Source organism: Camponotus floridanus, unplaced genomic scaffold, assembly GCF_003227725.1.
Source record: "Camponotus floridanus strain SB8 unplaced genomic scaffold, Cflo_v7.5 scaffold73, whole genome shotgun sequence".
NCBI classification, from domain to species: Eukaryota; Metazoa; Arthropoda; class Insecta; order Hymenoptera; family Formicidae; genus Camponotus; species Camponotus floridanus.
The window spans coordinates 649610-675294 of record NW_020229842.1 but is presented as its reverse complement, the minus strand read 5'-3'; the positions used below and the strand labels follow the sequence as shown (position 1 = coordinate 675294).

The window sequence follows — 25685 nt, the reverse complement described above, 5'->3', positions numbered from 1 at the left end:
TGTATTTCGATTTTTAAAATTTGTATAACCGAAGTTATTCAGTCTGTTTCCTTCTGTTTTCCCAACAATAATAGGATTCATGTTCACGTTGGAATTTTCAACATATATACCGTTGGACACATAACGTGTTCGCTATCTGTACAAAATATCGAATGTCTTTGGCAATATTTCCTCGCGGCGGAAACAAAAAACGCCATGCGTTTGCATGCGAATGTGATGTCATCGATGTTGTAACGAGCGAACATCGATCAGCGCTCGCGGTTAATGCGTTTTGTAAAATACAACAATTGACTTTACGGAGATACCTTGGTTATAGCTGATGGATAGTGTTTTCTCGATGGATGGTGCCAGAGATCACGAGATAAAACACGCTTGTACGCGAGGCCTGGCGCGAATTTTTCAGGAAACAATAAAAGAAAGCACTCTGATATCGGTGCGTGGAATGTGTACGCCGTATTTATGTATGCTCTTTATAAATTCGCTTTATTAGAGCTTTATTAGAGCGATGAAAGCTCGCAATTCGCTGCACAAATAAACGCTCTCGAGTGCTGCTACGCAATTAATCGTAAAATAAGAAGCACATGTATTTCAAGGAATATATATAACGTACTCGATATGAAAGGCATGCAAATTTATATATAATAGAAATCGAAGTGCTTTTAGCTTGTATCAATGGACATCAGCTCCACAATTCCTGTGTGAAGCGAGACATTTGCATTTCGCTGCATGCAAGAACAACTTCGCTTTAAGCGAAGTCATATCGAGTTGTTGAGGTACTCGGCATGACTGATAATATCGAGTCGATTGATTTTAAATTGTCGCGCAATTTCCCCGTTCATACAGTTGACCACAATCCAACTCGTGTCGCGCGAATCTTTTCAGAATATCCCGAACGAACAGATTGCACTTGGGCTCGATGCGAAATTTATGCGTTTCGATATGTCTCTGAATAAATAATTTTATCGAGTGAGCATGTATCCTTTATACTTTACAAATAAAGTTGAAACGTAATTAATTATTTATATTCTGATCGCATGTAGATGTATTCTCTTTTAAATATGAGAGATCAATATTGGAAATGTTTTATGTCGTAATAAATATCGGTGTTTCCCGAGCAAAAAAATACCAGCTTCGCAAATGTATTTAAACATCCTATACAGATATAAAATGTACTTAAACATCCTATACAGATATAAAATAATTACATGTGACTTTTCTTTGTAATGAATCTGTTCTCAAATAATAATTATACTCTTTAGATTACAAACAAGTCAGTAAATAAGTTCTATATTTTAATAAATCTTTAAGGAGGGAAGACTATATAAGAACGCACGAAAATCTATGAAAAATTCGAGCGATATTCTGGCGTCGAGTACACTTTGGGGAACAATAATCCTATTGATTCGCCATTCATATTCACGCACGAATGCCTCAGCAGCTAGCCTCCTCTTGCTACGAAGTCGGGCGAAAGGGTTACGGTCTTAATTTCCGACTGGTAGTGCGAGTTGACTCATTTTTGCATAATGCAGCCTAATAAGGACTAATGAATGAAACGCTGTAATCCCCGATGTTACGCAAATTGGATTTACACCATTCGCTATTTCCCAGCTTTCGTCTCTGTCCTGCGTGCCGTTGTCATATCCATAATCTCACCTCGCCTTTCTCTGTTCCTTTCTCTCCCTTTCGTGCCATCGCCCATCCTCACACGCATTTGCATACTTTATCATCCGTACCGTCAAGCGGACGAATGTTGTGTGGGGCTCCACTCGCAAGGATATCCACAAGTCTATCCGCTTAGAGCGGCAGGATTTGCGAATCAAGGTCGCAATGCCTTCTATCCTCTTAATTTTTAAAAAATTATTTCTTCTCATTATTCCCTAGCTCAGCGTTTCATCACCTTAGAATCCACACCGCTCTTATTTCTTTTCACCTTTCTGTGCTTTTCTCAACACTTTAAAAGTTAGGCTCTTTCACTTAGTATGTGAATTAATATTTTTTTCCTTTTTTTTTTAATTTAAGCATAGAAAGAGAATTATTACATTCACTTATAATCGTTCAAAATATCGAGCGATAGATAGTTTAAATTATATAAACATTTTTAAATTTTATAAAATTACAAATGCAAATTTTATAAAAAATAAGTGTGCATGACAAAATTAAAAAATTGCAAATATAATATTTATATTGCGGATCGTAATTAATTATGTTAGAATATTTCAATAACACGTTATGGATATTTCTTAAATTTTCAATCTTTAGCTTTTTTAGTATGTGGATTAATATTTTTTTCCTTTTTTTTTAATTTAAGCATAGAAGGAGAATTATTACATTCGCTTATAATCGTTCAAAATATCGAGCGATAGATAGTTTAAATTATATAAACATTTTTAAATTGTATAAAATTACAAATGTAAATTTTATAAAAAATAAGTGTGCATGACAAAATTAAAAAATTGCAAATATAATATTTATGTTGCGGATCGTAATTAATTATGTTAGAATATTTCAATAACGTTATGGATATTTCTTAAATTTCCAATCTTTAGCTTTTTTAGATATATTTCAATCTGCATACATTTTAGAAAGCAATCTTGAAAAGATTTGCTTTAGCATGGCAATAAATGGCATGCTATTCTCTTTTTCTTCTTTTAAGCAAAATTGAACGAATATTGCTGCTACTTTAAGCGAGAAACTGTCTGACTTGCGAAGCGTATCCGGATCGATGCCAAAAGCTGTGGCGAAGTGTAAAAAGTTCGCGTTGAATCGCGGGTGTTAAGGTAGCAAGGAAAATCAATTACCCGTCTGTGAAGAGGGTGAGACGGCCCAAGACTGGGGGCACGTAACGTTTCCTTCAAAAATTTCACAAGGGACGTATGAATTATTCCCAAGACGATCGAACGTCCGACACAATTCCTCCTACGATCGATTCCTTGCAGCTGCCGCCACCGTTTCTTTTAATCCGGCACCTTTTTGGCCGACCTCGCGATAGACATATAAGGCCGAAAGGACGAAGTCGCATCCGTTATCATGTGTCGCTCGCTAATATTTTATGCGACGGCTGCTCAAGAGATAAGCATACACTCAAGTACATTATCCATTTTAAACTTTCCTGTTGTGATAGATCGTAAAACTATAACATTTTCATAAATAAGTGTAAAAGTATACACCGTTATTTTTTTTATGGATTTTTTATGAAAAACAAATTTGAATATCCCGTGTTTGAAACAAATTTATGTTACATAAAATCGGGTTACTTGCGGATAAAGGGATTTTATTAAAAATATATTTCGAAAATTATGTAATAAAGTTTCATAAATTCGTTTGTTGTATCGATAATTGCTGCGCCCGACGAAACAGTGTCGGCTCTCAAATCGCTTTCCGTCCGTCGCATTTTTTTGACAGAATCTGAATTATTCCGCGGTCGAATGCTGTGCGCCAGACCGAACAAGCACGGCAGGCTTTGATGCCGGCGCATCTGGTGGAGCTCGGCCGTGAAACGTTTTCGGCCGAACGGGTCGTAGAAACCGTGTCCCCAATAATCCGTTGCGTAATTGGTAGCAGACGCTTGGGTGCACAGTAGGAAGTATTTTTCCTATGTATTTTACACGAGTGTAGATTTATTAAAAAAGAGGACGGAGACAGATTTCAAGCTGTATTTGAATGTTCATAAGCTCGGTGACTCGATGGATTCGTGTGAAAAATATAAAGGCGATGTACATATTTTTTATTCCATTTTTTACTAAAATTATTTGTCCTTTATTTATTCACATATAACTAGATAAATTTATAAATTATGAATGCGCATGAATGAGAAAAATAATATGTTTTGAAGTAAAAATTGCGTATGAAATCTGAATATTGAATAATATTTTTAAATTTGAGATATGTATATTCAAATACTTTATTACATATAAATATTATAATATTTCATAATATTTAATATTTCATAACAATTCAATATGTAATTTAGTTTAGTTTAATTACAAATTATGATTCATAAAACATTCATGTAGATACATACTAGATGCATACAGAACAACTTTTATCACGTATTATGTAAAATACATAGCAAATATACGAGTTATAAAAAATATGCATGAATCAACATCTCCCAATTGCAATATAGCTGCGCAGCGTATTCTGCGTAAGCATGTTTGGACACAAGAAACATCTGGAAAACAAATTTATATCCCAGATCGAGGACGTGTAAAGCATCGCACACTGAGTCTCATTATACGTTCCAGAATAACAAACAGTAACCGAAACAGCATTAGCTGCCTACACGTATACGCGAATGTAGAGAGTACTTACTGTTTAATTGTTAGTTTGTTAAAACCGGATTTAATTGCCTCCGTGCTTCACTCGGAAGTGCTATTATCGCGCATAAAGAAGGAAGCTCACCTATTACATAAAATAATTGATCAAATAGATGCAGGTGCTGCGTATTAAAATTAATTGATACTTAATTGTGTCCAGGAGAGCACCCGAGTTAATTTTATTATTCCGATATCGTGCGAATTGTCAAAGAATCAATAGTCTTGAAACGCTTTTTGCGTCCGCGATTCACTCAGGAAATATTTTCTTGTAGTCTTAATTGCTTCGAGAATCCGCTGAAGCCCATTTAATTACTTTGCATCTCACTCGCGACGTATATGGAATGTATATCTGCGAGCTATTAAAGAGCGGTCGATGAGAGAGTCGCTTTGCGGACATCGCGTCTGTGAAAGCGGCGCTTTTATTAGCGAATGTTTGCCCCACGCGTTGCAATTTCACACAACACCTCTGCTTTTTTTATCGAGGACATACAAAGCGGCTAAATAAAGTTAAAATAAAAGTTAGTATCCGTCTTTAAGCATCAAAGTAACGTCGAAGAACTGACTCGCGTTAGTTAAGTATCTGTTCTCTGTACTTTTATTACCAATAAAAAAGCTTGCAAAAGAATTGCAAGTAAAAATATGAAAAAAACGAATTGCAAAATTCTCTATTTAGTTTTAATCGCTTCAAGAGAATTCAAAGTAAGGTAAAGCGAGAGTATGTGTGTATATCATATACATATACAGGGTGCATCTTAAAAAGCTCCCACTAAGCAAATAGCGTTATTCCTGATTAAAAACCGAGTCGAAAAGTCCTGAACCATTTTTTTCCATAATAAACCAGTAATTAATGAATAAAGTCGCGCCAATAAAAAGACAAACTTCCTCGTTATCATAACATATGAAGATTTAGATAAGCAAAAAAATTAACTGTTTTGTGTTAATTTTTTAACAATTCATCTTTTCAGAAAGCTTTTTAATACTTAAATCTGATTAATTATTTAATGAATCTTGGGGGAAAAAATGATTCAGGACTTTTCGACTCGGTTTTTAATCAGGAATAACGCTATTTGCTTAGTGGGAGCTTTTTAAGATACACCCTATATATTACGAAGATAACGTTATGCGACTCATACAGGCTAGAAAGTTTTATTTCGTTCAAAGATAGCGGAATAAAAGTGGATCTGATCCTCAATTTGCATCGGTAGTTGGTTCTCTCTCTCGCATAACTGCGTCCAATTGCCCTTCACGAGCGAAATTTCCAGTCGCGAATTCACGCTCTCGACTGGGAGCGATCGAAGTACCAGTCTCGGAGCAGCCATGTAGTGGCTGCGTACATTACACAGTTTGTTTCTAACTGTCCAAATTTTCTGCATTCAACCACGACCGGCGCTTCGCGAACTCGACGTCTCGAAGATCTCCCGATAGAGCAATTAAGTTGGCGAATACGGCCATAAGTGAGCAATTAGATAGCATTGAATTTTGGTATACGCTAGAGCTGATACCACTCAAATGCATAGCGCGATTCATTCTGTCGATTACGTTCTGCCGATTATGTCGGCAAACATTCAATACGATCCTTTTAGAGTAGATAAACAGCAGTAGTGCTAAAGAAAGCATGGTCTGATGCGAAACTGCTTGGAATTACACGTGAATAATTAATAAATGAATTACATAAGAAATATGTAAGAATACGTGAACTTTGAAATATATCTTTCATGTGCGAGAAGAGACAAGATTTAAAGATACATCTGATCGTTTTGTTGTCTTATCGTGGATTAAGAGTATCTAGCTTTAATATTAATTTAATATTCAATTTCCAACTTCTTGTTCCACAGGATATAAATCAAATTTGATATTTAGACTTTAATGATTAATATAACTAAATTTAATAATTAATGATTACATAATTATATTTAATAAGTAATGATTATATAACTATATTTAATAATTAATGATTAATATAACTATATTTAATAATTAATAAGATACAATATAAATAAAATTTGATATTTAAATTTTAATAATTAATATACATCCGCATGTTTAATTTCTGTAAAAAAATATGCAACTGCAGCAATCAAGAAAATTACACCGTGCGATGATATTTGAAGTGAACAATTTATGTATGATTTTTACCAATAAAGAAAATTCATACGTGTGGTAGTAATGCTTGCAAATATCATGGTTTATTTCAGTAATTGTCAAGTCATGTGTAGTTATTTCTGCTTCGGTGAATATTCGCTTGGATTCCATTTCTCTATATTGCAGATACCCCGAGGGACTAGCTGTTTCCACTATTCTTCACGCTACCGAGTATCGATGAAGGAATTCCAGACACCACGAATGCGATCCAAAACTTATTAATGGAATTTCATAAAATAGCGATAACTATCGTTAATTTATCGACGTCTGTAAATACAATTATGGCAAGCGCGTATCATTTATTATTGCTTTTGTAAAGAATATAAGTCATAATGATTAATGACAAGAGCGAACAATTTTCTTACAGGAACTCAACGTGAATTTGAGTATTTCCTACGATATATTTTGCGGGGAAACTTGTGAAACGTGAAAAGTATCAAAACATTTCTCGGAGGTAGATCAACATTTCCATTCAACTATTTTTCTAGAAAGCTAACATTTTCGTTCAATAACCTCTCGACAATTTTTCGTCAGTTTTACGCATGACCGATCCGCTCGAAAATTAATTTAAAAAATGTGAATACTTCAATTTTATTAAAATCTGTCAAAATTATCACGCTCGTTACTTCGCAGTAACAAATTCGCGAGCAAATATTAATTAATTTAATTTTACGATTGTTACACCATAATATATGAATAAATATTTGTGCGTTTACACACACTAATTGATGAATGTCGAAATATGTGAAGTATAAAGTGTCGTCCAACATGTAAAGAGTATAAATTCATCACAAACAAGTATATAGAAATTCCATATCCACTGAAGCACATTTCAATCGAAACTAAAAAGGATGACGGTTATTGAAATGGTGATAATTAATAAATAAATTATAAATAATTCGAAGGAGTTTTATTAAATTAGAATATATTCATATATAAATTAACAAAATCTTATGTTTAAATTAATTTCAAGTATGTATTTAAGTTTAATATAAATTTCATATACCTTAATTTCAAATACCTAATTGCCAAGAAATTTAATGCTGAAAATTGAGAAGACTAATAATTGCTTTCCATAAAGTTTTCGCTCAACCACAGTTAACTTCAAGAATTCAATAATTATTAAAGCATGACATAGTAAGTTCAACACATCTGATACGCTGTAATTATATCGAAAATGTTTGTACGCTATATATGTGTGTATGTACATGTTTGTATGTATATGTGTGACCTAAATATACAGTTAATTCCAAAATTATCCATACTTTCTGTAAACTCCAAAAATATCCACACATATTCTCTCTCTCTATACAAAGTTTGATCTTAATATAAAATATCCTAAGCAATATAATATAGAACATCATGCTTTTTTGCAATTTTTCAATATAAATCATTATATATATATTAGAGTCTCTTAATAAAAATTAACTTATAATTAAATTCTATAAAAAAAAATTTTTAATTTTAAAAAATTTTGCATCCATTAATTTTGATTTCTTCATCCTTTCATCTAAAACAATTTCATTGTTAAAGATCGAAAATGCGAAATTTAAAGATAATCGCAATATTCTTGTTTGATTTTTAATTGATGCAGATTTCACACAATTCGCAAATAAAAATAATGGCAATGTTGAAACGCTCTGCATACGTTTGAATTTTAAAAGGAAGTGTGTATATTTATGATTAAAATCAGAGGTAGTTTTAAAATATCATTCTATGCAACAACCGAATTTCAAGTGTGATGGTAAGCATAAGTATTATACATGTATATAACGCGAAATTCTCTCATGTAGTACGTCGAGGTTACAAGTTCTTTTGATATCATCGTAATAACGTAATATCGTAATAATGCAAAACATGTACAAGTACATATTCATCTTGAATAAATAAATAAATAAATATATATATATATATATATATATATATATATATATAATTAAGATCCATAATACTATTAATAATACTATTAATAATAATACGATTATAATAAACTAATTTTTTTATATTTACACAGAAAAAAATAAGTGTCAAATTAAAACTTATATACTTAAATTGACGCGTTCGTTGTTTCGTATATACGCAACAATTTATAATCTTTTTAGAAGAATTTAATAATTTTAAATTTCAACAATATTATAGTCTTATTTTAACATTGTAATTGTCACCTCAAGAATATATAATTATTTAATTCTATTTTAAGAAAATTACAATCTTTGATTTAAAAATGTTATTTTCTATTTAATATTGTTTCTTTTTCATTCAAGAAAATTAAATCTTAAATCATAAGAATATATTTTCCTTGATTGAACTATAAAATGGCTTCATTCAAGTAAGCAATTATTCAATTATATATTTATTATATATATCAAGCAATTATATATTTCTTAAATTAACACAATATAATCTCATTTCAAGATTTCCATGTTAAAACTAAATATACTTTCAGAACAAGAATGTCCTTTTTTTTCTGCGTACAACTGCATCAAATATATTTATAAAAACTGATTATATTTTTCTTTTTTCAACAGAAGTTATAATATAAATCGACGAGAGCGTTTGTGAGAATTAAATTGCAAAAAATTATTTTAAAAAAATATTCTCTTAATCACGTTTCATCTTACGCAATTAAATTAACGTTCCCGTTAATGTATACAATACCACGCATTAAATCACGGCAATTTTAGTCGGACAACTATAATTCACCGCAAAACGGGAGAGAGAGAGAGAGAGAGAGAGAGGGTAATCAGGCATAGTGTAGATTCTCCTCGAATCTACACGTTCTCGAGAAGGTGTTAACTGCAGATGCAGGCATTAGCTTCCGCGCCTTTGGGACTTTGTCACAGCGTGAAGAAGGGCGTGGCGTCTAATTGAAAGGGGATTAATTAAGGCGCGCGTACACGGTAAGAAAATCTCGCGCTACTCGAACGGTTTCCTCCATCTCGTGGGATTTCTTGCCGAATTATGCACGAAGTCCTCCCTCCCTCCTCCTCCCCCTCCCCCTCGCCTGGCCCTTTCTACCCCATGGAGTGCCGTGGGAAATGCTTCCCGTTCACTGGGGCGTTTCGTAGCACAGCATCAGCAAGTACTGGAAAGAGAGAAGGGAGGCAGGGAGGGGGGGAATGTGTGAGAGAGGGAGGGATGGATAGAGAGGAAGGCGAGACAGTTGGAATTTTGATAACGTTAGGGTCGAGGTTGCGTGCTTTGCCGCAGCAACCACGACATTTCTCTCGCAGTTATTCCGCAGCAAAAAAGAAATCCGCGCTCGCCCTACCGCATACTTCGCGCCAGAATCCCTACGGCATCGCCTCGCCTTGAAATTCAACGATGCCCAACAACGTCGACCCGTTTCCCTAACGAGAAAACCACACGCGCGCGTCCTCCCCGCGACCATGTATTTTCCCAAAAAGTCCCCCCCCCCGGCAAACAAAAGAGTATTCGCGGTAACACAAAAGGAGCGCGGCTACAGTCAAAGACTATTTAACGATCTTTACAGAACGATGTGCGATAGCATTTACAATTTTGTTAACACTCTCTCCTCTAGTATTCCTCTGTGTCTTGCTTTCGCTCCTACCTCCCTTCATTCTTTTCGCAAAATAATGTATTCCGTATCTCCGAAAGTATCGCGATGCGACGCTCGGACGTGAACAACACTGCGAATTTTCGCACACTGAGGGAAAAATTTTTTTTAACTCAAATAAATTTGTTTTCTTGAAACTTTTGCTTTAAATCGAAGGAATTGTTTATTTCATTTAAGCAAAAGCATTTAATTTTAATTAAATATGCATGTTATATATTAAAAACATTATTTTTATTTATATATTTTATATTTAAATACTATTTTCGTAAAATATATACTATAATTTATTAAATTAAATATATTATTTTTTTAAATTAAAAAATTTAAAATTTTTGAGAATAAAAAATGCATTTTAATAAATATTTTGTAAAATTAAAATATACAAATTTAATTAAAAATTATATTTTTTTAAGCATATATATTTTTTTAAACATATTTAAATAAATACTTAACTCAAGCAAATAGAATTTTGAATACAAGTAAATACGTGATTAGTACCCACCGAATAAATAGCTTTCTTGAGTTAATTAAAATTTTTTGATTTCAAGATAATTTTTCCCTCAGTGCAGTGATAAAAAAGCAGCCGAGATACCTGTTATTTTGCAGCAATACCATGCGTTACACTCGCTACCGTGAGCTTCGAATAATTTTGCGGCGCGCAGCCGTTCGTTTACTGTATTCTTAGGACGAACCGCAGCGAAGCAATAAAGTGCCAGAGCTGAAGTCTCGCGGAATATTTTTGCAGGACGCATACATATGCGGGGGACGTAACGCACAACCGAATATTCCGGTACACGCGTTATATCGTCGCAATATTCGCATAGTCGAACGTCGCACGCTGTGCTTTGGGCAGACAGGAACGTATGTTTCGCGAGTCCTCCGGAAAAGATTGATGGGCAGCAACGATATCACGCGCGGTAAAACGCGGCTCGTAGCCAAACAAGGCGAATTCTCAGGGATGAGAAATAACAAAAGGAATTTTCTATCTTCGATATATTAAGGCCTCAACATTTTCTTTCAGAGTTATACAAGTATCGTATATTTTATATCATGTTCTTCTATCTCGAGTCATTAATTCGTACATTGAGAAAAGAAAATTGTTAACTTGACTAACCATTCAATTAAATTACTCTTTTAATTGAAATATTTAACTATTTAAATAATAATATAAATTAAATAATACATATTAAATTTAACATGACATCCTATTTAACTTAAATATTTAAATATTTTAATTTAAAAAATTTTAATTTAGTTGAACGGTTTGATCAAGTAAACAACTTTTTTTCCCAGTACGAGGTAAATTTGCTATTATACTTTATTCTAATACGATATAATGTAATATTGCGACGATGTACCGGAATATTCGGTTGTGCGTTACGTCCCCCGGATATGTATATTTTGATCCCTTGGAAGATGCGAAGAGAAATTATTCATTTTCGTATCTATTATACCGAGGACCGACGACCGCATTCTTTCTCCCATTTCCCTTGCAACGGCAATAATCACATAAATCCACTTGGCAAAGACGCGTCGTATCAGTCCGCGCACTCGTATACGTCGCACCGTTTATTATCGCATTCGCGCCAGTTGGACGGTGTATATTATTAAACCATCTTCACCCTCGGCATATGCCATCTCTTAACGTTTACGCACGTCGCTAAAATTACACGCGGAATCTTTCTTTTTCCTCAGTCTCGCGCTTGTCTCTTTACAATCCTCTCGGTTCCACTTGCGCGCACTCGCCGCAAGTTTTGTCCGACACGCTCGCAGAAACCTCCAATACCGGGGCGAACATTTTTCTTAAGAGTGCGAGACCGTATTATGGCTACAGTTCTCCACAATTTTGCAGCGTAAATATCTTGCTAGTTAAATGTCCAATAAAAATATCTGGCGTATTAAATTTTTCAGAATAATATGAAAATTAAAAAAGAAATGTATGTGCATATATATATTTAATACATGTGTAATGAGTGTTCATTCTTTAATCATCTGAAGTGAAAAATATATTAAATTTAAAAATATATTGAATTTAAAGTTCATCGTACTCTTTTTTGTTCTCAAATAGACAGCAAAATTATATTTTGTAATTGTTAATTTAATGGTATATTGAAAAAAAAGATTTCCCAGAAAAACCTCGCGCACGTAGTTTGAAATGCACAAAGCAATGGCAAACAAAAAATAATCGAAAACACATAAATTTATCCGTGAAAGCTTTCGATATCTAGAGTATTAGTTAATTTGTAAAAGTGGATGTTAGAGATTTGTGTATATTTGTATGCATGAGCGAGAGAGGAAAAGAGAGAAAACACAAGTAGAAAAATAAAACAACATATAAATTTGAGCAAATTTCAAAATCATTTCCCTATTGTAGATATTATATCTTTCAATATTGAACATTTAAATATAAGTATGCAATTAAGTACTTTTTCAACTATATATACTAATAAGATATAAATATTCCTCTCTCCCTTTCTCTCTCTTTATGAATATTATATACGGTGCAATCTCTCTTTTCTGGACAGAAAATTGATTAAGCGACCCTTTAAAATGGTTGGAAGTTTTTAACCATCCTTAAGTAGAAACTTTTGCCGTACTATCTACTTAAAATATTTGCACCAAATATCTCTCACATTCCTTGTAAAACAGATAACAAGTTACTCTCTTAAGAAATAATAATAGAAAATATATTCTTAAATTCCTATTGCATTCGTGGTAAGGCTGTGTGTTATTCTTATCATTTCTTTGTTACTCCCTTGGGATCCATAATGTGGAAAGCGTTACTATTCTAAACTACGTATACGCGCACGGTTTGCCAAGTCAATGCAACCAAGGAAATTTATGCGCGCAAACATCTCTGAAATCATGGGTAATTTAACGTGGAACGAGAAGAACCGCGAAGTCATTTAAAAGTTTGGAAAGTTGTCTTGGGCAAGAAAAACTTTTTGCTCATGCGCGTGAAAAGTTGGAGACGCGACCGATTATGATAATATTCGTCTTATGTATCGTTAAGAAAAAAATATCTTAATTGCAGATAAGACGGAAGCGCATAAATATCGAGAAAATTATTACGTAAAGATATATTAGCCATTTACGCCTCTCTCTCTCTCTCTCTCTTTGTCTCCCTACATCTTTCTCTCTCTTCGCCATTTACTTCACGCCAGTATAAATTATAAGTGGCCCTCTGTGTGTTGGTTTAGTAGGCGTGTGCATGACACGCTCTCGGTAACGATAGCGACTACTTCGAACTGAATCCATTATGCCGTATACGAATATTACAAAGCTTACTGAATTGTAAATGAGGCTCCTGTACTTGGTGGGGTTGGCAACGGTAACTTTGGCTACTAGGCAACACCATTGCGTCTGTGAGCGCGATTTGAGTTTGTAAGTTCTGTTAATCTTTACTCATCTTGGCATTAAAGTCATAATGTAATCACAAGTGTTATGTGATACTTATTGTTCGCTATAGCTCGCGTAATCATTGTTTCCTATGTTTAAAATAGCAGAAACGTCATCAATTTTAATCATCCAATCCAATCATTTAAAGAGATTGCGTATACGAATTAAACGCGTATTAAAATGCACTGGAGAACAATATAATAAAGCTATGAATTATAATTTTAGTTTAGAGAGGAATATACATTTAAGAAAATATTAAATATTGACCGCGCCTCAATTTTAATCATCACATTGCATATCTTCGCCTCGACAAATATAAGAATAAAAATTAAATAGCACGCTCTTACAATATTGTAAATTGTTAAAAGTTAAGACAATCCAACTAACTGTTTCTACATTGCAGTTTTCGATAGGTTTCTCAGCAAAATAGTTCATCAATTTTATCCAATTCAATCATTTAAAGAGATTGCGTACAAATTAAACGCGTATTAAAATGCACTGGAGAACAATATAATAAAGCTATGAATTATAATTGTAGTTTAGAGAGGAATATACATTTAAGAAAATATTAAATATTGACCGCGCCTCAATTTTAATCATCACATTGCATATCTTCGCCTCGACAAATATAAGAATAAAAATTAAATAGCGCGCTTTTACAATATTGTAAATTGTTAAAAGTTAAGACAATCCAACTAACTGTTTCTACATTGCAGTTTTCGATAGGTTTCTCAGCAAAATAGTTCATCAATTTTATCCAATTCAATCATTTAAAGAGATTGCGTACAAATTAAACGCGTATTAAAATGCACTGGAGAACAATGTAATAAAGCTATGAATTATAATTTTAGTTTAAAGAGGAATATACATTTAAGAAAATATTAAATATTGACCGCGCCTCAATTTTAATCATCACATTGCATATCTTCGCCTCGACAAATATAAGAATAAAAATTAAATAGCGCGCTTTTACAATATTGTAAATTGTTAAAAGTTAAGACAATCCAACTAACTGTTTCTACATTGCAGTTTTCGATAGGTTTCTCAGCAAAATAGTTCATCAATTTTATCCAATTCAATCATTTAAAGAGATTGCGTACAAATTAAACGCGTATTAAAATGCACTGGAGAACAATATAATAAAGCTATGAATTATAATTTTAGTTTAGAGAGGAATATACATTTAAGAAAATATTAAATATTGACCGTGCTTCAATTTTAATTATCACATTGCATATCTTCGCCTCGACAAATATAAGAATAAAAATTAAATAGCGCGCTTTTACAATATTGTAAATTGTTAAAAGTTTAAGACAATTCAACTAACTGTTTCTACATTGCAGTTTTCGATAGGTTTCTCAGCAAAATAGTTTGTTCACGATAACGAGAATTCTTGTCAACCTACCGTTAGAGAAATAAATCGCCGTGTATCTATATAAAACCTCGATTCTTCCCGCCGAGTGTCTCTTTTCGCTTCGAAGCTTCGACAGATCCAAGACGTTTACCTGGCACGAGTCTCCAAAGACTCATTGCGCTATAGTTTCGTGTTTCTTTTCCGCCGACCTCCTTTTTACGTCTTTCCCCGTCTGTCTTTCCTACGTCGAGGCCTCTCCCTCAGGAATAAAGACGAAAATTGACAAACCCTTTGTTTCCATGTGCAATCCAGTTCCTTTTGCAATCTAGTGAAACTGTACAAAGACGAATCTAAGACTCGTACATAAGATAGCTAATTTCGAAAGTTAATATATTCAAATGAGATTTAAAACGTTCATAAAATTTTAACTTTTTAAGACCCAGAAATAATGAGCTAAATCGTTCTTTTGATTCAGACTCTTTTAAAGAATTAATTAGATACTTTCAATTCTGATAAAGCTTTTAGTTTTCTAGATTGCATAAATACTCAATGATTTTTGATGAACGCTCTTTTAACATTAAAACCATAATAAAATGTTACTATTATCTCTGGAATAAATTTTAAAAACGCACGTGTTAAAGTCATTTAGGAATCCTCTTGCATTTATGGTAATTTACCAAGCGCACACCACACGTTAAGAATAGAATATTTATAAAACAGAAAAGATTAATTCTCACATTATCATACGCATAAAATTCGCGCGTAACCGTAACTAAATTGTGTAACACAGAGCTTCTTTAACCGACACGTCTGGCTCGCATTTTGCGCATCTTTTTTGAGGATGGCCGCATCGTTGACGCTGTCATCATCACGGGTTATGCAGATCCGCAGGCGAGACGCGCAATGAAAGTATGAGCGGGAGAAAGAAAAATACAAGGTTCATTCAAAGCGTTCCCATTTTTTACTCGCCTTGGTAACGTCGCGTAGAGACCGCGAGCCATAAGACGCATTCACCGTATCCCGCGGGGTCTTTCTCCGGCTAATGCGAGATGAAATTACAGCCCTCCGAGGTTCCGGTCGACGGTCGCATCGTCCACTCTAAAGACAGTGACACCTCTTTCCGTACCCCTTTTATTTCCCGGTATATATGTGTGGGTGCGTGCAAGGGTATTCCTTTCAACTGGTCGGATCGCCAGGTGGAACGAACGCTCGCCATCCCGTTTACAAAAAGCCGCCGCCCTTAATCTCGAGCGGAAGGCAATCCTCGGCTCTACGAGTTTCAAAGAGGAGTTTTCTAGTTATTGGAGAATATTCTCCAGAGTTTAACGAGATAACTTATACTTTTACGATCAAAGATTGACATTGTACGGATATCGCGAAAGTCTCCCGGAAGTGCCGGACTATGTTGTAGCTTCCAGAAAGGCTCGGATCGGTTTTCAGGAAAACGATGACTTACATTTAAACTATATTTCGAAAACGGCAAACATGTTCCAATTAAAATATTTGATTTGTACTTTAATTTCATATTTGAGCTTTTTAATATCTTGAACGAAAAGATAATCTCGCCCGAGTATTAAGCCGATTATACAATCATATGTATAATTCACTTTTCATGCTCGATTTAATACCATTTAAGAAAATTACGTAATAATATTCTCACGAAAATAATCGTGAATAAATGATACAATAATCGTGAATAAATGATACAAAAATAAAGTTAAATATTATTTACTTTTCTCTTTATTTAAATTTATTTAAAATATTTTCATTGATTTATATATTTTAATAATGATTAAATTTACTTTAGAAAATGACGTTAACTTTCACTCTCAAACAGAGAAAACAAATATATAAAATAATTTTAACTATATTTTAATTACAATAATTTTACAAAATGCTGTTTTCGTATATGTTTTTTTCAGTAACGAAAAATATTTCTGTTTTCTATTATGTATAAATCAATAGTCACAGTCGTAAGAAAAGGTAAATTCATTGCGTACACACTTTATTGTTTTATTATAAAAAGAAATTATTTTCCTAAAGATAAAACATCACGCCGCAATATACTTAATCGGTAAGCCGGCCCGAGTTTTGATAATGAAACAAAACCTTGGGATTCTTTTTGTGAACAAGGTATTTAAAACAAAGTTTATATGCGCTCTTACTCGAGCACAGAGGATTATAAAGTTCATTACGGTACCAGGATAGAAAAAAAAATTAATAGCATTCCGAAACTTTGGGTTGATGGAAAAATGTGCAGCTTATAATACAATCGCGAAAAGCATCGGTCATAGTCCTTGTTTTACGTAGTCCTACTTTTTCGTTATATTGTCTGTTTTTTCAATGCTGCATGCTTTATACGCAATAATGCACAGAATTAATTATCAGGGTGCGTTTTTAAAATTTCACTAATGTAAAATAAATTTTTCAATATGCGATTCTTAAAAATGTAAAAATATAAAAATATAAAATTTGAAAAAATTCCAACAGAAAGCTAATGTAACTAATCAAATATATAATAAATAATTTTCTATTTTCATGTTATATATTTCTCTTTAATAATTTTCTACACAACGTTTCTTTATACAAAATAAAAATATTACATAAAAATAAAATTTTCATTAATTTCATTTTCAAAAGTAATATTTTCGTTAACATAAACATATTTGTGCTTTTTTTATTTTAATTATTATTAATTACAATTTAATTCTTTTCGTTTATCTCAATCAAGCTTTGTATCTCTTATGAACATTTATAGCGTATACATTTTATTAGATATGCATAAAATCTCGTTCAATAAATATGCGGAAACAGAATAAAAAAATATATAGGAAAAAGTAAAATATATTGCAATCTACTTGATTGAGTTTTTAAAAATACGATAAATGTACAATGAACAAAGGGGCTTTGATGTTGCAAACTGCAGTATGCGCATATTTATGTTTAACGTAAATTTTGATCAATATATTTTAAACATATCTGTGCTCCAAAGGGAAATTTATATGAGGTCACATAATACGCTCTAATTTAGATAAGTATAGCAAGTTCACCAAATACAAATGATACATGACAAACCAAGCTAATGTGGATAATCACCGGACACGGCAGTTACTGCCACAGAAGCCAATGATTAAGATTAATATTAGCGAGTCTGACAGCAACGATGTTATCATCATGCGACACGCAGCACGACGGCACGCCATTTGTATTAGACTTTGTATACGCGTAATGATAAAAATTTTACGATTGCGAGCATAATATTAATAGGGTACTTCAGGTTTTTTTTTTAATTATTTTGTTTCGAATAATATAATCATGCGCTTGTTTTATATTTCTCTCCTAATAATTTAAATTAATTACGATTGGTTTTACGATATAGTATGAAAACATTTTGATTATGTTATATTATTTTTTTCACATTATTAATAAGATAAAATTGTTATATCACAAACTAAATTAATATGGGTAATTACCGGATATCATAGATAATTAATATTAATACCACTTAGCAAAAACAATATTATAGCATGCGACGACAAGCAATAAAAAATCCATTATTGTGTTCCATAAAATAGTATTCTGAATATATTGCTATTAATATTTATATTTTAACATTTTCAAATTTACAATAAACACGGCAACATAATAATGTGAAAATATAAAATAATAATGTAATATAACAATAATATTTAAAAAATATTTTATTATTTTGTTTTGTTTGAAATTGTATTCAAAATATAAAATGAGCAGTTATACCTGAACAATTTTTTTAATTATTGTAGAATGAAAATGAGTAAGTTTAAAAACATGTCATCAGCACATAAATTAAATTAATGTGAATATTGATATATGATGCATGACAATTATTACTGTAGAATCTAATAGATGAAATTAATATCATCCAATATAAGAACAGTATCATCGTGATGTGCACATAGCGAGATAGAAAATATCATATTTGAATTATTAAAACATATTCGAGCAATAATAAGTAGCCTGCGAATAAATGCCTAAGAATAAAATATCTTGATATTTATTAATGCCGTTTTATCTTATAATCGTATGAAGCTATTTCATGTTCTACTAAAAATATTTTTAGACAACTCTCCCATCATCTAATTAAACAAATTAAATTACATCTCCCCGATTCTTCGAGATATTCGCGACTGCGACGAAAATTTGCGTCTAATTTGCCCTCTTTAACGTTACATTTTGAATCATCGGTGAATAACATTCTTGCTCGCAGCTCATTCCGATAACGAAGTCTCTCGTTATAACTACTCATGACAGCGGTTTCGCTTCCAGTATACGCATTGACTTGCTTTAAACAACATCGGTAGTTCACGAAGCGCAACCGAATGCGCGAGTAAACCTACGTAACTCTGTGAAGTTCCCGAAATACGCGCTAAATTGCCCTAACATCGTCGCGTTTAGAGTTGATAGTTTCAATAGTAAAATAAAAACACGTTAGTTCGTTCCCCTGGTCTGTAATTAATTAAGCCACCTGTCTCGCAAGAGCGTCAAACTGGGAACCGCCTAATACCGCAACCGTGTCTCGGTAGATCAGCCTGCTGCGTATGCGCGCATCTACGCGAAGCACTTGGTCGTGATATTCCTGGCTTAACACCACCCTCATCAAAATTGTAATTAAACTCCATACACGTAATTCTCGATTCAGGCGGTTAATGCGTTCGCGACAGCTAGGCGTGTAAATAAATTCGCGTAAAACGAGTGCAAGCGTAATTCTCTCACATTAAATGTTGGCGATCCTTTGTTGAGCGAGCGGCTCTAGTTTACGGATTCTCCTCGTTTTCATCGTGCTGGTAGCGAGTTTTTTAACTCACTAATTGCGCAAGCCGAGAATTATTATTACTTCCCCGTTATAAATTTAAACGAATTACTTTATCTAACGTGCATATTGTAAATATGATATAGCGTATAATGCATAAATATAATGAAATAAAATACTGCCAAAAAATTTTCACGGAAAACGATTAATATAGGTGCAGCCTTTATATTAAATGGTATAAACGCGCAATCGATATTATTAGTTTTTTATGCAAACAAGAATTAATTTATTATTTTTGAACGAAAATTAAATTTTATATATTATAGCTTTTTTATATATTATAATTCAGCTGTTCATATGCGTTAAATATTATCAGAATTTTCTCCTTCTTTCATTTCGATATATATATATATGATTTATGTAAATATGTAAAATTTCTCTTCTCTTATAGAAAGCTATATTTTTTCTGGCAATAAGAGAATGTGTGTGTGTGTTTAATCTTCATTTACATAGAGACTATTCTAAGATAAATAGTATAAATACAATTACAAAATGTATAATTTTTCAAATATTTATAAAAGATGTTTTTCTTTCGATATAAATATGCAGATTCTATTTATCGAAATTACATTGATAATGGAAAATATTTTTGATTGATTTCCTCTCAAAACTTTTTATAATTTTAAGCTTGTTCATAATAGCCAATGATATATTTCTTAAGATTATACGTAAAAACGTAAAAAAATGTTATATCATAAATATGTTATATCACTTTAAAAACTTTAGTACTTTATCGTTTGTATTAAAGAGAAAAATTCTAATGTCGAGAAATTGCTTCTCAAATTAATGTTTCTAGCAAAAAAACGGATAAGACTATTAAATTTTCTCCGTGTGTTTAAAAATCAGATTCTTTTGCTATTCTAAAAACGACAAATCCGTTGATTCTGTACTTTCTTCAAATATTCCTTTCTTCAAGTCTTCCGTTTCCTGCTTCGACCCCTCCTGCCTTTCTCATTTTCCTTCCGGCAAACAGCAATCGTCGAAAAAGAGTCGAGAGAAATCAAATGAGTTTGCGCGGGAGTGACAATGGAGTTTCGCGACTGTAATCAAGCTACTACGAGTGACGCGGGAAAAGGGACTGTCGTGGAGGGCGCACAGACTGTCCTTCTCCGCATTTGAATTTCCACGCAAAGGGAAACGAGCTGCCACCGATAACGTCTAGAAATCGTTCGCGGAGCAACGATAGAGACGTCGAATTAAGCGCGATGCAGACCCTTAATTAAACGCTCGAAATTGAGCTATCGATTAAATACTCTCTTTGCGGCGCAGAACTTGCGCCCTTCTTAGCGCAAGGAAAATTGCTTGAAAATGTCTAAATTATCAGTGCGCGTTATTCGCTATTCGACGATATTTTCTTGGATATAAATTAAAAATTGCACATGATAAAACGTAAGAACGAGTAATAGAAATTAAAATAGTTTCACGCAAAATACACTACGAATACAATACACAGACAAAAAATGATGCGATATTAATACCCTTTATTATTAAAAAAAGATGTGCGTCTACAATCATCCGTTGCCATAGAAAACTTTAAAAAATGCAATCTAAAATTTGACCCCTTTTTCTCGCGCTACCAATTTATGTCATCATTATTTCATGCCAATAACGATTGTTAAAAGTACGAACAATATATCGCCATAGCAAATGTACATTTGTTTGTCGACAAACACAAAAGGAAAATACAATGAGTTTCAACATGAAAAGATTAATTATTTCACGTATAAGTTTGGATATAATTGGCGTATATTTTTCGCAAAGAACAAAAACGTCAAAATATATCTCGAAGAAACAGCTATACCTTTATTTTACATAACTCGAATTAGCACAATTGGTGCCGTCAAAATTTAAGCAGACAATTTTTTTAAGCGTACCAAGATCTAGAAATTTAATGCCATTTTACTATATAACTCCATTATTTAACGCTGAAATTCGCGACAATGGTAAGTGTCCGTAACGTACAGTCTATCTCGTATCTTGCTCGCTGACTGGTCCCGCTACCATTCGCATTAACAAGGAAAACCGTCGTAAAAGCGGCGAGAAACGCGCGCTATTTGCGCGTTTCTGCGCGGCCCATCCGCGAATGTTATCTCCCTTTTGTGACGTCGGCGTCGTGCAGCGCGATGGGCGCTGAAACGCGACCATGTAACCAGCGGGAGAGAGCTACTTTACGAGAAAAGACTTTTCCGCATTTTACACACTCATCACCCCGTTTTTCGTCCCCCACCAGCCGAATCCTCTTGTCTGCGAGCGCGAAACGCCGCGGTGTCTTGGCGAGTTGCCGTCCGAAAAAAGGAGATAGAAAATATTTATTATGCTCTCGTTGCGGGAGACAATGGAAGCTATTATGCACGACGAAGGGATTTTTTTACGATATCAAACTTTAGCGATATTTTCTTTAAATTTCAAGATGGATTTTCCCTTTAAAAAAGCACGCTTCGCGTGGCAATATTTTTTTAAGCGGTCGATAATTTGATTGAAGAATTTGGAAAATTTATAATGTACATCATTCTTATCGTATCTTACGAAATACGGAAATGTGGTCAATCATGTTACATAAATAAAGATATTTAAAAAATTAATACTTATCAAAAATATTTTTTTTCAGCGATCGATAATTTGATTAAAGAATTTGGAAAATTTATAATCATCAAATTTATACCATTCTATATCTGCTGTTCTTTATTTATTGATAAAATTTACTGACTCTATAAGTCAACATCGACATAAAAAAATTCCTATCGTATCTTACGAAATACGGAAATGTGGTCAATCATGTTATATAAATAAGATATTTAAAAAATTAATACTTATCATTTTCAAAAAAATATCCTATCATTCTGTACCGAGAGATTATCATATTTACGTATGAACGCCTTACACAGTATTAGATAAAACTTTTTTTGTTTTTCATAAGAGCGTAACCTTGAGATTTTCGAAAAAATGATATCTTTTAACTCACTTTGAATCGAAACATTAATAACAACGCACAGATGTAATAACATCGTCACACGAATACGTACGCGAGATCCATTTCGTGGAAAGGGCGCGAGAGGTTATTTTTCAATGTCGAGCGAATCTTATACTATAAGCAACCACCACTTACTTGTTATTGCGAAGAAAACGACGGCCGCTTCTAGCCACAAGTGGCGAGTCTTCATCTTGATAGCGAGTAAGAAGTCCTCGAAGAGTTGATTTCCCTCGATGAGATCAGCGTTGAATTTATAGGCGCACTGATTCACTCGCGATAAGACGCGACAGCTAACGAAACGCGCAAAAGAAGTAACTACGCCGAATTACGCGGCACCACATCTGTCCTCTTGTGTCACAATTGCTCCCTTTCTTCCCGTCGACTATCGTCACTTATTCCAACGAATTCCTCGATCGTCGTCGTACATTCATTCGCGAGTAGAATCGACGGATATATACTTGATATGGCGATATCACTCTCCACAAGTTACCAGAACGACGCGAATTCACCGAATTCACTGTCCAAACTTGCCGAACTTCACTCTGTTCCGGTCCCCTCGGTCTCTTTCGCGATCACCGAGAGAGCGGTCGATTCAAATCATATCGTACACCAAATTTATCATTGCTCGGAACTTCGCACTGTCGCTTTTCACGCTGTTATGTTTCTTTTCCTTTTTCTCTCTTCCTCCGGCAATCGCGGGATGCGTCGCGATCGACGGCGGCTCGTCGACGAGGGTTATCGATCACTGCGTGCCAACGTACACGGCACGAGCACGGAGATTTTAAGCACTGTTGACAGGGTAATTGCACGTATATCTGCACTGGATTGCGACGGACGAGACTGAGCGTCGCCGCGCGAAGCCGTTCCGTCGCGAGTCGCGCATGCGCCGACCGCCCTTCTATCCCCACCACGCGCGCGCCGACGATCCTCGCGGTCTCTCCCCTCCCGCTCCCCACTTCGCGCAGTCTCACGCGCGTCGCGCTCCTTCGCTCTCTCCTTCACCGTTTCTCGCGCGCGCGAGATACATCCCGCTCTCGCCCACGCGAGAGGTTGCTCTCCGTCTCGTTTCCTCCAAAGTATCTCCTTCCGACGCTCGCTTCGCGAACGTCCCGTACCGTCACGAGCCGACCCGCACCCCGGACACGCACGATCTTACTCCGCGCCTCCTTCGCGCGAAGGGTGACTGCCGGTTCCGAGCCCTTCGGATTCAATTTGTCGGCCGGCCGCGAAAGTTTTTGTTGAATACGGTTTGTTACGCGTCGTCATTCGCCCGGCATTAGGACCCATTGTCGGCGCGCGCGTGGCACGGTCCCCCCACACGAAATCCTTCGCTCTGCTTCCCGTGCGCGTAGATTGATCAGATTTCTCAACTTCCGAAAACGTGTTATAGTCGAGCCCCTCTATCTTCGATAAACAGAACGCGATACGCGCCGCGTTTCGTATGGTTATATTTTCACAGGTTATCGAGTGAAAATGTTTACAATCGCACCTATCTTGTTCTCCGACGATTGATGCACAAAACACGCATTCTGCACGAACACATAATATATTCATTCGTAATCAGTTGATAGTAATAAATGGAGAGAAACGCGTTTTTACGCTCTTTTGTCTTTTTTTTAAATTACAAATACGCATATTGTCTTAAGGGTGTTTTGTACCTATTTTCGAAATATTGAGAATTTAATGAAAATTGTATAGAATGTCTCACATATGTTTCGAATCTTCAGTACAATTTTTAAATCGATTCACTAAAACGTTCACAAGTTATAAGGATTTCAATTTGCACCGAATTAACATGTGTTCTTATGGGAAACATATAATCACGTCGATTCAAATGACAGAAACACATGGAAATAATATTCAGAATTTGTTTAAAATTTGCAAAAGTTTAGATACAGAGGAAATATTTGGTCAAATAATATTATACAAGTACTAACTGATTAAAAAGATATTAAATATAATTCAATGGAGTTAGCCATGTATCTGTCACAAGGCGAAATTCTCTGCCAAAAATTAACCATTTCGATTAAGGATATTTTGTATTTATTTGCAAAATATTGAGAATTTAATGAAAATTGTACAGAATGTTCTTACATATGTTTCGAATCTTCAGTACAATTTTTAAATCGATTCACTAAAACGTTCACAAGTTATAAGGATTTCAATTTGCACCGAATTAACATGTGTTCTTATGGGAAACATATAATCACGTCGATTCAAATGACAGAAACACATGGAAATAATATTCAGAATTTGTTTAAAATTTGCAAAAGTTTAGATACAGAGGAAATATTTGGTCAAATAATATTATACAAGTACTAACTGATTAAAAAGATATTAAATATAATTCAATGGAGTTAGCCATGTATCTGTCACAAGGCGAAATTTTCTGCCAAAAATTAATCATTTCGATTAAGGATATTTTGTATCTATTTTCAAAATATTGAGAATTTAATGAAAATTGTACAGAATGTTCTTACATATGTTTCGAATCTTCAGTACAATTTTTAAATCGATTCACTAAAGCGTTCACAAGTTATAAGGATTCTAATTTGCATCGAATTAACATGTGTTCTTGTGGAAAACTTATAATCACATCGATTCAAATGACAGAAACTCATGGAAAAAATATTCAGAATTTGTTTAAAATTTGCAAAGTTTAGATACAGAGGAAATATTTGGTCAAATAATATTATACAAGTATAATAATATTATACTTGTACAATACAAATAATATTATACAAATACTAACTGATTAAAAAGATATTAAATATCATTCAATGAAGTTAGCCATGTATCTGTCACAAGGCGAAATTCTCTGCCAAAAGTTAATCATTTCGATTAACAAAATTTGGAATATTTTGTAAAGACGCAATAAATATTAAAAAATACATCTGCACTGTAGCTAAGATCAAATTGTAATATTTCACACAATTTTTCATACTCAAAATACATCAAAAGTGGATATTCGTCAATATTGATTTTCAGTTACTTTTTGCTGGGATTGTACATACAAAACATCCTTAACGACGTGTAAAAAAATTACAGTTTACTCTAAACATCTACCGTTGTAGATC

General features: G+C 33.8%; 1 protein-coding gene across 1 annotated transcript in view; it reads right to left on the bottom strand.

Moving 5' to 3' along the window:
* Positions 1-23449, bottom strand: part of LOC105255601 (platelet endothelial cell adhesion molecule) — a 148220-nt gene extending 124771 nt beyond the window's left edge. Inside the window, exon 1 of the mRNA XM_011264981.3 lies at positions 22744-23449. Coding sequence (XP_011263283.1) covers positions 22744-22798 — 55 coding nt within the window. The 5' untranslated portion in view covers positions 22799-23449. The remainder of the gene's footprint in view (positions 1-22743) is intronic.
* Positions 23450-25685: the final 2236 nt, after the last annotated feature.